A 16,102-nucleotide genomic window follows, 5' to 3' on the forward strand; every position below is an offset into this window, starting at 1 on the left:
TTAATTCAGTTATAGGTTTTGCAATCTCGCATACCTTGCAATTATAGCACTTGATGAAGCCTCTGGTTTGCAACCATTGTTTCTTTTTGTTTGAGTTTTGGAAGTGGCTGTGGAGCAGTTGGTCCTGTAGATTTTTTGCCCTTCTGTATGTGATCACTGGGTGATTGCCCATTTTGCTGCCAATTGTTTGATCAAGTTGTAAAATTTTCCAATTCTTTCTCAGTATTTGATTTATTTGTTTGGCTTCCAAACTATAATCCAAGATTAATCTAATTGGTTCTTCCTCCATGATGGTTTTGTTCTCTTTCTTTTTTAAACAATCCATTCTCGTTGACTGGTTCGCTTTCTCCCAACACCTCTGTACAACCTTTTTGTTGTATTTTCTCCTCTGGAAGCGGTTTATGCAATTGGTACTCTGATTTAACCACTCCGTGTTTTCACTACAGATTATTCTTAATCGGAGAAATTCCCCATAAGGGATACTTGAAATCAATGACTGCTGGTGGAAGCTGGTTGCTTCAAGGGTTGCGTTAGTTGCTGTGCATTTGCGGTGGAGTGTGGTTTGCAACTGATTGTTTTTTATATGCACTTCTGTGTCAAGAAAAACAGCTCTGCTATGACTTATGGTGTAGGTGAATTTTATACATGACGTACTGTTGTTTAGAATGGTGAAGTATTCCAAGAATTTTTCCTCTCCTCCATCCCATACTATAAACAAGTCGTCAATGAACCTTTTCCAAGTGATGATGTGTTTGGTGAATGCTTGATATTTTTCTTCCCATGCTGTTGTCTCTTCCCACCACCCCATGGCTGTGCAGGCATAGTTTGGACTGAATGAGAAGCCCATTGCGGTGTGAACATTTTCTCAGGGAACGGAACATCCATTACCAAAAGCACAATGAGATACTTCTAACCATGATAAGAAGCGTACTCACAAATAACATATTCATGTTTGGGGACCAACTATACCGACAGAAAAATGGAGCCGCAATGGGCTTCTCATTCAGTCCAAACTATGCCTGCACAGCCATGGGGTGGTGGGAAGAGACAACAGCATGGGAAGAAAAATATCAAGCATTCACCAAACATATCATCACTTGGAAAAGGTTCATTGACGACTTGTTTATAGTATGGGATGGAGGAGAGGAAAAATTCTTGGAATACTTCACCATTCTAAACAACAGTACGTCATGTATAAAATTCACCTACACCATAAGTCATAGCAGAGCTGTTTTTCTTGACACAGAAGTGTATATAAACAACAATCAGTTGCAAACCACACTCCACCGCAAATGCACAGCAACTAACGCAACCCTTGAAGCAACCAGCTTCCACCAGCAGTCATTGATTTCAAGTATCCCTTATGGGGAATTTCTCCGATTAAGAAGAATCTGTAGTGAAAACACGGAGTGGTTAAATCAGAGTACCAATTGCATAAACCGCTTCCAGAGGAGAAAATACAACAAAAAAGGTTGTACAGAGGTGTTGGGAGAAAGCGAACCAGTCAACGAGAATGGATTGTTTAAAAAAGAAAGAGAACAAAACCATCATGGAGGAAGAACCAATTAGATTAATCTTGGATTATAGTTTGGAAGCCAAACAAATAAATCAAATACTGAGAAAGAATTGGAAAATTTTACAACTTGATCAAACAATTGGCAGCAAAATGGGCAATCACCCAGTGATCACATACAGAAGGGCAAAAAATCTACAGGACCAACTGGTCCACAGCCACTTCCAAAACTCAAACAAAAAGAAACAATGGTTGCAAACCAGAGGCTTCATCAAGTGCTATAATTGCAAGGTATGCGAGATTGCAAAACCTACAACTGAATTAACAATGCCAAACAAAAAAACTTGGAAAATCAAGGAATGCATAACCTGCAACAGCAAGTATACAATATACATGATTGAATGCCCATGCAACTTGAGATACATCGGCAGTACTATCTGTGAATTAAAAAAACGTATCTTGGAGCATGTGCGTGCAACTATCCACAAGGACAGGAGTAATGCTGTTGCCAAGCACATGGAGGCCAATCATAATGGAGACTGGAAGCAATTGCGTTTCTGGGGACTGGAAACTATGGCTCTCCCGGACAGGGGAGGCCACAATGAAAAACTTCTAAGACGTAAAGAATCCAGACACATATTGTCTTTCAGAACAATGACCCCACTGGGCCTCAACCAGTCGGAAGAACTCTATATTCACCTTTAGGGGACTCTAATGTACAGTAAAATGAAACAATGTTGTTACTGTTTGACATTTCACTTATCCAGATTTTATTTATCTCATAATTATTATTTTTTAATTATCCCCTGACTTCACTTGCCCTCACCTTTTGGACTTGGTGCTCACACACAGTATATGCTCGAATACAGTAATTGGCCCACTGGAGGGCAGTATTTTCGTTATTGTTTATTTTGTTTAATGACGCAAAAAGACATACATTCATTAATCCTGAATAACCATATTACCCCATTCTGTTACTTGTTTGTTTAACAAATCAATTTTGAAAAGGTTACCCAATTGGAGATGGTTAAAAATGCCTATGATTGTTGAAATGATTTAAAACACTACAAATCCCATAATGCAAATTATGACACACCCACAGAGGGCGTGAATCTTGGTTTCAGGAAATGTTTCAAAATATGTGAGCACACACACGCAAACTGACCGTGATCAAGACAGCGGACGCTGTCGAAACGAGTTGTTTTTTTTGCTTTTGACCCCATGGATTAATAAATCACTTGAAGAAAACTACTTGCAGCGTGGTGCTGGACTTTGTTTTGAACTGCGACTCCGCCATTCTTTCCTTTGAGGGGGAGAATTCTGTTGAAATATATATAAATATATATATATACACATATATATGTGTGTATATATATGTGTGTGTGTGTGTGTATATATATATATATATATATATATATATATATATATATATATATATATATATAACTAGAGAGATGAGATATGAAGTATCTTCACAAACTCTCGATATCTGTACTGCTGACGCGAGTCTCCGACATTCAAGATTTCCCTTCAGCATGCCTGCAGACTCAGCTCAACCCCATTGCTTTACTTTGAGTGGCAACAATTGTTTTTGCTAATCAGACATTTATCAATGTAAGCATACACACAGGATACATAACAGGAAACTGTGTATTTATGTCGCTATAATGCATCATTCGAGCGGGACCAGTGACCGATAACCCGCGGAGCTGAGAGTTAGGCGCTTTGCACTTTGCCCTGACATCCTGACCCCACCCACAGTGGCTAGTGATACCCACAGCCCAGCCAGCTGCCCCTCTCTGCTGACCTATAAATAGATATTTTTAGGTCTCGTAGAAAGACCTATTGCGGTGAAACGAAAAAGTTTAACTAAAGCAGATTTCCACGAGTGCATGAGTTCTCGTGACCGCGCTTTTATCCGAGCCGCCTGCCTCCGAGAGCTTCAAATTAAAGCCATCTGTTGCTGTTGCTTCCCCAGCGCACTCGGTCTCACTTCTCCCCCTAATTAACACACACTTCTTTCACGGCCGCGAGGCCGTGCTTCAAAGGGATCCGCTCCCCCTGTAATGTGCAGGAATTAGTGATTTTCCATGTATCTGTGAAAACGTACTTCAAAGCGATCCGCTCCGCCCCCTGCTGCATTCACTTTCCCTCCACGTTCCCTCTTCTTCCTTCCTCTCCCCGTCTCCCTGGTGACACCTCTTTGCCCACTTCTTGTTTTTTAACTTATTTATTCATGGCTTGCACCGGCCGTAATTTCACTTTTTTTATTCATGGCTTGCAGCATAGGTTTATATGAAACAAATACTGTGCTTGCCTCACTCGTATTAACATCAGAGCCCTTCGTGAGTGCTCCCATTGGATTTTATTCATGGCTTGCGCTGGCCGTAATTTCACTTTTTTTATTCATGGCTTGCGCCGGCCGTAATTTCACTTTTTTTTATTCATGGCTTGCATACTCTGGATTGCTGTGTTTGATGCATCCACTTTTGCTGTACTTTTTGTTCTTTGCTCTTGTTGGAAAGATGGCGTTGCCGGGGTCTCTTCCTGCGCTTATTCGCTGCCGGCCATGGTCCTGCTGCTGTCCCTGTGCGAGCTGGGGGCCGAGGGTTTCATTTTCCCACAGCAGCCCACGTGAGTACCTCCCCTCGCCTCACCCCCACCCTTTGCCAGTCTCCCTGGATGTCAGTGTCATTACTGGCACCGGAGTCATCCCCATCACTGCCAGCAGCATCGCTGTCAGCGCTGCAAGCGTCGCTCCCACTACTCTTGCTGACAAAAGCGCCGCTGCCCGTACTGCTGTCCGTACCATCTTTCTCAGCAGTACTGCTGTCACCGCTACTACTATAACGCTGCCAAAAGCGTCACTTCCCGTACCACTGCACTTACGATCTCTCTCAGCAGTACTGCTGCCACCATCGCGGCTACTACTGTCAATGCCAAAAGCATCACTGCCCGTACCACTGCCCTTACTAGCAGTACCACTACATTGCAACCATCGGTACTACCACTATCGGTACCAACGGCGGCACCTCGAGTACCACTGTATTTACGATGTCTCACAGAAGTATTATCAGTACCACAACTACTGCCCCCAGCATGCACGCCTCACTGGCAGCACCGCTGCCCTTGCCATCTCCCTCAGCAGTGCGACTACCACCTGCACCAGCATGCACGCACCTCTGCTGGTACTACCACTGCCAAACACGTCACTGCCTTTACCACTGCCCTAATGCTTTCTCTCAGAAGTACCACTGCCGGCAGTGCACGCTTCTCTTCTACTGCTGCCAACTCCGTCACTGCCAGTAACACTACTCCGGTCATCTCTCTCAGCAGCATTACCGGTACTACTACTATCAGAGGAGCCAGCATGCTTGCATTCAGGCCAGTACCACTGCCTCTCGGGAGTATTTTCTGTGCCGCTGACTCCAGCGTGCAATCCTCACTGTTACTGTCGCTGCCGAAAGCCTCACTTCCCCTCCAGATATGTCTCTGCAGTATTATCAGTATTTATTCCACAGCCTCGCTGCCAGTACTACTGCTCTTCAGACGCCTCTCAGCGGTATTATCGGTGCCACGACCACAAGCATGCAAGCCTCACTGCCACTATCACTGCCCTTCAGATACCTCTCAGCAGTATTATCGGTATAACTGCCACCGGCATGCAAGCCTCACTGCCAGTACCACTGCCCTTCAGATACCTCTCAGCAGTATTGTGGGTATCACTGCCACCGTCATGCAAGCCTCACTGCCAGTACATCTGCCCTTCAGATACCACTCAGCAGTATTATCAGTAATTATTCCACAGCCTCACTGCCAGTACCTCTGCCCTTCAGATACCTCTCAGCAGTATTATGGGTACCACTGCCACCAGCATGCAAGCCTCACTGCCAGTACATCTGCCCTTTAGATACCTCTCAGCAGGATTATCCGTATGTATTCCACAGTATCACTGCCCTTATCGTATTTACCATCAGCGGCATCGTTGTCAGTGCCACGAGAACCCCTATCGCCAGCCTTACTGCCTATATCACCAGCAGTGCTGCCACCATCCGTACCTCCAGTACCCTAGCATCTTTGCCTGCAGTACTAGCTATACCATAAACAGTGCTACCAGGATCAACAGTGTTGGAGCAAGCATCCGTGGTAGCTTCGCCAGCAGCAGCGCTGGTGCCCTCAGCATTGCTGCCACCAGCATCACAGCCAGTGCTCCCAGAACTCACTGGCATAACTGCCACCACCCTCCGGTGTTATCGTCCGAGCCGCCTGCCTCCGAGAGCTTCAAATTAAAGCCATCTGTTGCTGTTGCTTCCCCAGCGCACTCGGCCTCACTTCTCCTCCCCCTATTTAACACACACTACTTTCACGGCCGCGAGGTCGTGCTTCAAAGTGATCCGCTCCCCCTGTAATGTGCAGGAATTAGTGATTTTCCATGTATCTGTGAAAATGTACTTCAAAGCGATCCGCTCTGCCCCCTGCTGCATTCACTTTCCCTCCACGTTCCCTCTTCTTCCTTCCTCTCCCCGTCTCCCTGGGCACACCTCTTTGCCCACTTCTTGTTTTTTAACTTGTTTATTCATGGCTTGCGCCGGCCGCAATTTCACTTTTTTTATTCATGGCTTGCAGCATAGGTTTATATGAAACAAATACTGTGCTTGCCTCACTCGTATTAACATCAGAGCCCTTTGTGAGTGCTCCCATTGGATTTTATTCATGGCTTGCGCTGGCCGTAATTTCACTTTTTTTAATTCATGGCTTGCGCCGGCCGTAATTTCATTTTTTTTTTTTATTCATGGCTTGCATACTCTGGATTGTTGTGTTTGATGCATCCACTTTTGCTGTACTTTTTGTTCTTTGCTCTTGTTGGAAAGATGGCGTTGCCGGGGTCTCTGAGCCGCGTCTCTTCCTGCACTTATTCGCTGCCGGCCATGGTCCTGCTGCTGACCCTGTGCGCGCTGGGGGCCGAGGGCTTCATTTTCCCACAGCAGCCCACGTGAGTACCTCCCCCGCCTCACCCCCACCCTTTGCCAGTCTCCCTGGATGTCAGTGTCATTACTGGCACCAGAGTCATCCCCATCACTGCCAGCAGCATCGCCCTCAGCGCTGCAAGCATCGCTCCCACTACTCTTGCTGCCAAAAGCGCCGCTGCCCGTACTGCTGTCCGTACCATCTTTCTCAGCAGTACTGCTGCCACCGCTACTACTATAACGCTGCCAAAAGCGTCACTGCCCGTACCACTGCACTTACGATCTCTCTCAGCAGTACTGCTGCCACCATCGCGGCTACTACTGTCAATGCCAAAAGCATCACTGCCCTTACTAGCAGTACCACTACCATACAAGCATCGGTACTACCACTATCGGTACCAACGGCGGCACCTCGAGTACCACTGTATTTACGATGTCTCACAGAAGTATTATCAGTACCACAACTACTGCCCCCAGCATGCACGCCTCACTGGCAGCACCGCTGCCCTTGCCATCTCCCTCAGCAGTGCGACTGCCACCTGCACCAGCATGCACGCACCTCTGCTGGTACTACCACTGCCAAACACGTCACTGCCTTTACCACTGCCCTAATGCTTTCTCTCAGAAGTACCACTGCCGGCAGTGCACGCTTCTCTTCTACTGCTGCCAACTCCGTCACTGCCAGTAACACTACTCCGGTCATCTCTCTCAGCAGCATTACCGGTACCACTACTATCAGAGGAGCCAGCATGCTTGCATTCAGGCCAGTACCACTGCCTCTCGGGAGTATTTTCTGTGCTGCTGACTCCAGCGTGCAATCCTCACTGTTACTGTCGCTGCCGAAAACCTCACTGCCGGTAGCACTGCCCTCCAGATATGTCTCTGCAGTATTATCAGTATTTATTCCACAGCCTCGCTGCCAGTACCACTGCTCTTCAGACGCCTCTCAGCAGTATTATCGGTGCCACGACCACCAGCATGCAAGCCTCACTGCCAGTACCACTGCCCTTCAGATACCTCTCAGCAGTATTATGGGTATCACTGCCACCGGCATGCAAGCCTCACTGCCAGTACATCTGCCACTCAGCAGTATTATCAGTATTTATTCCACAGCCTCACTGCCAGTACCTCTGCCCTTCAGATACCTCTCAGCAGTATTATGGGTACCACTGCCACCAGCATGCAAGCCTCACTGCCAGTACATCTGCCCTTTAGATACCTCTCAGCAGGAATATCCGTATGTATTCCACAGCATCACTGCCCTTATCATATTTGCCATCAGCGGCATCGTTGTCAGTGCCACAAGCCCCCCTATCGCCAGCCTTACTGCCTATATCACCAGCAGGTCTGCCACCATCCGTACCTCCAGTACCCTAGCATCTTTGCCAGCAGTACTAGCTATACCTTAAACAGTGCTACCAGGATCAACAGTGTTGGAGCAATCATCCGTGGTAGCTTCGCCAGCAGCAGCACCGGTGCCATCAGCATTGCTGCCACCAGCATCACAGCCAGTGCTCCCAGCACTCACTGGCATAACTGCCACCACCCTCCGGTGTTATCATCCGAGCCGCCTGCCTCCGAGAGCTTCAAATTAAAGCCATCTGTTGCTTCCCCAGCGCACTCGGCCTCACTTCTCCTCTCCCTAATTAACACACACTTCTTTCACGGCCGCGAGGCCGTGCTTTAAAGGGATCCGCTCCCCCTGTAATGTGCAGGAATTAGTGATTTTCCATGTATCTGTGAAAACGTACTTCAAAGCGATCCGCTCTGCCCCCTGCTGCATTCACTTTCCCTCCACGTTCCCTCTTCTTCCTTCCTCTCCCCGTCTCCCTGGTGACACCTCTTTGCCCACTTCTTGTTTTTTTACTTGTTTATTCATGGCTTGCGCCGGCCGTAATTTCACTTTTTTTATTCATGGCTTGCAGCATAGATTTATATGAAACAAATACTGTGCTTGCCTCACTCGTATTAACATCAGAGCCCTTCGTGAGTGCTCCCATTGGATTTTATTCATGGCTTGCGCTGGCAGTAATTTCACTTTTTTTATTCATGGCTTGCGCCGGCCGTAATTTCACTTTTTTTTTATTCATGGCTTGCATACTCTGGATTGCTGTGTTTGATGCATCCACTTTTGCTGTACTTTTTGTTCTTTGCTTTTGTTGGAAAGATGGCGTTGCCGGGGTATCTGAGCCGCGTCTCTTCCTGCACTTATTCGCTGCCGGCCATGGTCCTGCTGCTGTCTATGTGCGCGCTGGGGGCCGAGGGCTTCATTTTCCCACAGCAGCCCACGTGAGTACCTCCCCCCGCCTCACCCCCACCCTTTGCCAGTCTCCCTGGATGTCAGTGTCATTACTGGCACCGGAGTCATCCCCATCACTGCCAGCAGCATCGCCGCCAACGCTGCAAGCGTCGCTCCCACTACTCTTGCTGCCAAAAGCGCCGCTGCCTGTACTGCTGTCCGTACCATCTTTCTCAGCAGTACTGCTGCCACCGCTACTACTATAACGCTGCCAAAGCGTCACTGCCCGTACCACTGCACTTACGATCTCTCTCAGCAGTACTGCTGCCACCATCGCTGCTACTACTGTCAATGCCAAAAGCATCACTGCCCGTACCACTGCCCTTACTAACAGTACCACTACCATGCAAGCATCGGTACTACCACTATCGGTACCAACAGCGTCACCTTGAGTACCACTGTATTTACGATGTCTCACAGAAGTATTATAAGTACCACAACTACTGCCCCCAGCATGCACGCCTCACTGGCAGCACCGCTGCCCTTGCCATCTCCCTCAGCAGTGCGGCTGCCACCTGCACCAGCATGAACGCACCTCTGCTGGTACTACCACTGCCAAACACGTCACTGCCTTTACCACTGCCCTAATGCTTTCTCTCAGAAGTACCACTGCCGGCAGTGCACGCTTCTCTTCTACTGCTGCCAACTCCGTCACTGCCAGTAACACTACTCCGGTCATCTCTCTCAGCAGCATTACCGGTACCACTACTATCAGAGGAGCCAGCATGCTTGCATTCAGGCCAGTACCACTGCCTCTCGGGAGTATTTTCTGTGCTGCTGACTCCAGCGTGCAATCCTCACTGTTACTGTCGCTGCCGAAAGCCTCACTGCCGGTAGCACTGCCCTCCAGATATGTCTCTGCAGTATTATCAGTATTTATTCCACAGCCTCACTGCCAGTACCACTGCCCTTCAGATACCTCTCAGCAGTATTATGGGTATCACTGCCACCGGCATGCAAGCCTCACTGCCAGTACATCTGCCCTTCAGATACCACTCAGCAGTATTATCAGTATTTATTCCACAGCCTCACTGCCAGTACCTCTGCCCTTCAGATACCTCTCAGCAGTATTATGGGTACCACTGCCACAAGCATGCAAGCCTCACTGCCAGTACATCTGCCCTTTAGATACCTCTCAGCAGGATTATCCGTATGTATTTCACAGCATCACTGCCCTTATCATATTTACCATCAGCGGCATCGTTGTCAGTGCCACCAGCACCCCTACCGCCAGCCTTACTGCCTATATCACCAGCAGTGCTGCCACCATCCGTACCTCCAGTACCCTAGCATCTTTGCCAGCAGTACTAGCTATACCATAAACAGTGCTACCAGGATCAACAGTGTTGGAGCAAGCATCCGTGGTAGCTTCGCCAGCAGCAGCGCCGGTGCCGTCAGCATTGCTGCCACCAGCATCACAGCCAGTGCACCCAGCACTCACTGGCATAACTGCCACCACCCTCCGGTGTTATCACCGCTCCCTCCAGCATCACTTCATGTGTCTTTACCATCAGTGTTAATACCTGCACTGCCTTCCTGGATACCGAAAGCATCAAGTAGACACCTCACTGAAAAGGGTCTCACTGCCAGTTCTGTGCCCACTGCCATTACTGCTGCATAAAATGTCACAGCATCTCTGCCAGTGCTGCTGATGCCTCAAGCAGCAAGCCTCGTTGCCACCATCATGCTAGCTGGAGCAGTGCTTTCTTCACCCAGTGCCTCAGCCACCACGGACACTTCGATCATTGGCTAGGGCTACCGACGTCACTGCCACCGTCAGCACTGGCAGCATTGGCATCTAGATAGAACTGAGGCCTTCTCCATCATTCATGCCAGGTCACCATCAACTGCTCTGCTGGTGACATTGACCACACCTCTGGTAGGCTCATGCACAATCTCACTGACCTAACCACAAATGTCAGTGCCACCATAATCAGTTGTAACAACATAATTATTCATGCCACAAGAGCAATGTTTTCAGTGGTCTCATCTTCACTGAAAAAACGACCATTTCAGTGCCATCACGAAAATCACTTTCACACAGGCCAGCGCTGATGTCCATATCATCTCCACACAGTGAACTTGGTACGATTGACAACCCAGTGGCGATAGATCCCATCCATCAACTGGGTACCAATCCATGGTCACCGCTGTAACTCATGATGTGCAACAGCACCTGCCATTGAAAATCATGATAGGCAACAGCACCTCCCATTGCCACTCATGATAGGCAACAGCACCTCCCATTCAAACTCTTGATAGGCAACAGCACCTGCCACTGACACTCGTGATGGTCAACAGCATCTGTCATTGACACTAGTGATAGGCAAAAGCATCTACCATTGACACTCCTGATATGCAACTGAACATAATCTTCACAAAAGTTATTTACAAAAGTTTAAGCTATTGCCATTATAAATTACAATCACCTTTATTCAAGTATTAATTATTTAAAACAATTAAAAGGCATTTTTATTTGTAATATCAATTCATCTAAGTCACGTAAATACAAAACATGTTGCATTACAAATGCTATAGGTGTCACATTTGCGAAATGTATAACTATTGGCATCGTAAATGACAAAGCTATTAATTTAGCTATTTTCAAAACCAACACATAAATAAAAAAATTGTCATTTACAAGACCAATAGCTCAAACTTTCATAATGCGAGACCTGTTGCATTGCAAATGCCTGTTACATATTCCCTTGCTTCTCCTTCAGGCTTCTTGGGGGGGGGGGGGGGGGGGGGGGGGAAGCTTCATGTACAGAAAAGCCCCACGACTTACCTGTTGGCCAGAGGGTACCGACGCAGCAACCAAGGAACAGGTAACAAAGCGTACGTTCCCAAGCCCGGGCCATGCTGAAACCGATGAATGTGCATTTAAAAGATAAGAGAGAGACTGTCTTCAGCTGTTCCGACACGGGTCTCCTGGCGTGCGGCTGTCTCGGGGTCTCGCCTCAGTACCGAGCAGACGGACGTGTGAGCCCGGAGCTCCCTTCGGCGCCTGCCTCGGCGCGGCCCTCCTTCCCTCCCCCGGATTTCCTCACGCCCGCCCCTCGCGCTCACTTTTCAGGGCGAGGGGGCTTCCTCGCTGGGGCTTTTCCTTGTCGACGAACCTAGGCTGGGGTGGGAATCTCCCAGCGCCGGGCATGTGTCACCGATGGCTTCTGAGCACAGGGGGGGCTTATAGTAAAGCGAGAGTTCAAACCGCTGGGGGATTCCAGGGTGATGTAAATATTACAAGTAGTGTGGAAAGAGCGAGCCCGCTTTGTAACCGATCGTGTGCTCGACCCTCGCTCACCGTCATTGTCCCCCCAGGGTCCTCGCACTGTCTTTAAAGTTCAGAACTGACAGGAGGTGTCACACTTCTCTTTACCAATCCAATCCATCCCTTTCAAAAGAATAGATACGGACGGTACATAAATACATGAGATGAACAAGGAAGAAATGCTCTTTGTAGTAGTCTGCAGTGCTAGCCTCGCACGTTGTGTAGCGTGCAACTCGCCGCCAAGCACTTCGGTGCCAGTCAGGGGTCATAAGTGCTATATAAATACGCTGCGCCATTACAATAGAAGTGCATGTGACCTACGCCTCACTCTGTCCGCGTCTCAAGCTCCCCACACTGTCCTTGTTCCTCAAACTCCTCACACACTGCCCTTATTCGTCAAGCGCCTCACACTGTCCTTCTTTCCCAGGCTCCTCACACTGTCTGAACATGTGCCAGAGTTCCTCACACTGTCCTTGTTCCTCAAGCGCCTCACACTGTCCTTCTTTCCCATGCCCCTCACACTTAACATGTGCCAGAGTTCCTCACACTGTCCTTGTTCCTCAAGCGCCTCACACTGTCCTTCTTTCCCATGCCCCTCACACTTAACATGTCCCAGAGTTCCTCACACTGTCCTTGTTCCACAAGCGCCTCACACTGTCCTTCTTTCCCATGCTCCTCACACTGAACATGTGCCAGAGTTCCTCACACTGTCCTTGTTCCACAAGCGCCTCACACTGTCCTTCTTTCTCATGCTCCTCACACTGAACATGTGCCAGAGTTCCTCACACTGTCCTTGTTCGCTGCCCTTTCACAGCGTCTTGTAATGTGCCCAAGACTTCACATTGTTCTCATTCCCAAACTGCTTGCTTGGTCCTTGTTCACCAAGTTCCTCACACTTTCCTTGTGCTCCAAGCTCCTTGCACTATCCATGTCCGCCCCAGGCGGCACCATTCTTGAGGCGGCCGCGGGGCACTGAAGGCCAGAAAGGGAATTTCACCATGTCTAACAAGTCTTCTTTTGGGTTAGTGTAGTTTTGTATCAGCCACGGAGGACTGAATGATACTGCTGTTTAAAGAAATAGCAGTTTTTTAGTCATAACAATGTGGTCGTTTGTGAGGCAGAGACTAAAACGAGGTGTCATTTGGCTTTCCTACAAGAAATATGGAAGTTATTGGTCTTTGGGTGATTATAAGATACTGTCTGACTGGGGCGGGCCTGCGGATCCAGGTTGATTCAGGGGTCTCTCTCTTACACACTGTAGTAACATTGTTGCCCCGTCCCTTACCCCCGGCCTGTCTCCCCAGAAACTTTAAACGATGCGCACTGTGTAAACATTTGTTGAAAAAAAACTCAGGGCGCCACCAAGGTTTAGTGGAGTAAATGTTTTTTTTTTCCCTCAAGGAAACCCTTAAGGCAGAGCGAGGGATCAGGGGTTTCCACCTGCTCCCCTCTCTGGCCGAAAGCAGGGTAAGTATGGGCGGAAAATCCGTTCCGCTTGCGGATTTTGCGGATTTTCGGTAAATTCGCAATCCGCGAGATTCGCGAATTTCCCGCAAAATCCGCAAATCCGCGAGCAGCGGATTTTATGGCTTGCTCGCACTGTTCGCGTGAGTTCGCGGCTTCCCAGTTCAACTTTGCGCTCCGTGAATAAGCGCTAAATTGCAGAAATACGATCTTAGCAAAACTGAAACTACTTACCAGGTTCAAAAGTTCAAGCTCATCATTAGTAGCCATTTCCTGTAGTGCTTCCTGAGGGGCCCCTCCAGAGTTCAGTTGCCTACTTGCAACTATTATGTGACCCTGCTCTGACCCTCAGAATAGTTACACAAAGGTCCTGAATTACAGCTAAGGCAGACAAGCAGGAGCCAGGCTGGAAGTTCAAATCCAGTGACACATTAATCAGCCCCTAATTCATTATTGTCAGTTGGGGCAGGGCAGGTGTTGTAACTAATTTTGCAACAATGAAAGCACTTAGCAAGTGCAAAAGATCACTAATCAGGAAGCACTAAGGAAGCAGGTGCCAGCTAAAAAAATATTCTGTGACACATTAATCAGCCCCAAATTAATTCAGGTCACTTGAGGCAGGGAAGGTGTGCCTTGCTTTGCCACAATAATGTACACTGGACAACCAGAGGGTGCTGTGATGAAACAGAGGGTGGCATGGGTAGGCCAGAGGGTGGCATGAGTAGTCAGAGAGTGGCAGTGGTGACAGAGAGTGGCAGTGATGAAGAAGAGTGTCCCAAATAGGCTGGACACGTAGAAACAACAAGTTCGCAAAACTTGCGACCCGACAGGTAAGTTCGCGTTTGCGAAATTGTACAAAACCCTCGCGAACTGGCAGAAACCCGCGCGAATACAAAAAAAGAAAATCTGCAAATTCGCGAGAATTCGCGGATTTTGCGGATTGCGAGTTCGCAAATCCGCAAAATTCGCGAACGCGAGATTCGCAAAATTCGCCCATGCTTAAAGCAGGGGCAGACAGAGGGGATATTTAATGAGAACGGACAAAAGTCCCCGACTCACCTCGCCATTGACTAGGCCCCTGGTTCAATATTTGCTGACGGAAATGCAGATGGGAAAAGGCAGCCAGCAGGGGCGTAGGAGACACTAAAATTCTGGGGGGAACAGGGACAACCTTGTGGACTCTCCAATGACGCTATACAAATCACGGCCCGTTAAACAAATACAGTCGCATAGTTTTGAAGTGAAATATTGAGAAAGGCAGGCATGTAGTCACAGTTTGCATGTGTGCTTTATTGTTATTTACTTTCACATAGTAATCAGACCAAATGTTAAAAAAACATGTATATGAATCTTGCATCTTCATGCACCAAGCAAAAAAGGATGCTGACTTCGGGTGAGGGCGTCATGGTTGTAAGTGCATTATGGCTTGAAAAGTACCTGCTGCTGCATTCCTGGTCTCCAGCAATTTTCAGGCATCAATAAAAATGTGAAGATAACTTCGGTGATTAATGATCTTTATTGAGAAAGATCAGCGGTCTGACTACTGGAGGTTTTGATTCATGGTAAGGTAGCCACAATGTGTTAATATGCCTGCTGCAAAGAACGTGTACCAGGCAGATAACAAAATGCATATAATGTAAATAGGTCAGTGAGTTACTGCTTTTGTCTGAGAGATTCTTTTGCTATTTGCAGTTTATAAGTTAAAATCCTAATACTGAACAGTGAGCTATTAAACGTCATCAAAGAGCTGCATAAAAACTGCAAGTATAGATTAGAATGTTATGATTTTTACCCAGTCTTTCATTATCCTAAGGTTGGAAAATGGGTTCATTAGGATGGAAATCAATTCTGATTATTAAAGAGAACCCCAAACCATGGTGTTATGTTTTAAATGCTGGGTTTGTGCTTCTCTGGTGTTGCAAAGCCATCTGTGCCCTGAGCGCTCCCTAACTTTTTGCTGACTTGTACTGGTGGTACCTCACTCTGACTGACCTTGGCCTCTGACTAACCAGGCCCAGGGCCATTGCTATGTTGAAAGAGACACTTACAAATACAGTAAAAAACCTACATACACTAGGGTGCACTATGGGTAGGGTACCTCCATGATTGGCATGACCTCTCCTACATGGCCCTAGTACATAATAGGGCATGGGAATTGAAACTACCTTTAACTCCCTAGTATATATTAGGGCATAGTGGTTTAGAGGCCAGCATCCCTTCCTGCACTTGCATGTGTGCACTGCTGTAGTCTGAAGTCAGTTTAAAAGCAGGCCGTGTTGGAGGACTCTTTTTCAAATGCAAATTGTGCCCAATCTTGACTTTTGGGTTTGGGGCACTTAAAAATTGATAACCTACAATGTTGGGGCATATTAGGTATCCCCAGGAGTTCCCCTAGGTGTCCCAGGGGTTAAAGGTCAGGTATCTACAAGGAGGACCCTTATGTTATATGCCCTGGGATCCTTATATATTCAATGGTATTGGAAAAATTGGCCAGTTAATTTTTCCATTGCAGATCCCCAGCCCATAGGTTAACATTGCAAGAGGTTATTATTAATAACTAGATAAAGGAAAGCCATACAACTAGTATT

At 47.6% G+C, this 16,102-nt stretch overlaps 1 protein-coding gene across 1 annotated transcript in view; it reads right to left on the minus strand.

Annotated features, from left to right (window-relative positions):
- The window catches only part of LOC147662114 (intercellular adhesion molecule 1-like), a 176,856-nt gene extending 165,016 nt beyond the window's left edge, over positions 1 to 11,840 (minus strand). Inside the window, exon 1 of the mRNA XM_086951088.1 lies at positions 11,568 to 11,840. Coding sequence (XP_086807214.1) covers positions 11,568 to 11,640 — 73 coding nt within the window. The 5' untranslated portion in view covers positions 11,641 to 11,840. The remainder of the gene's footprint in view (positions 1 to 11,567) is intronic.
- Between the last annotated feature and the right edge of the window lie 4,262 nt (positions 11,841 to 16,102).

The sequence above is a fragment of the Lissotriton vulgaris genome, unplaced genomic scaffold (genome assembly GCF_964263255.1).
Source record: "Lissotriton vulgaris unplaced genomic scaffold, aLisVul1.2 SCAFFOLD_261, whole genome shotgun sequence".
In the NCBI taxonomy this organism is placed as follows: Eukaryota; Metazoa; Chordata; class Amphibia; order Caudata; family Salamandridae; genus Lissotriton; species Lissotriton vulgaris.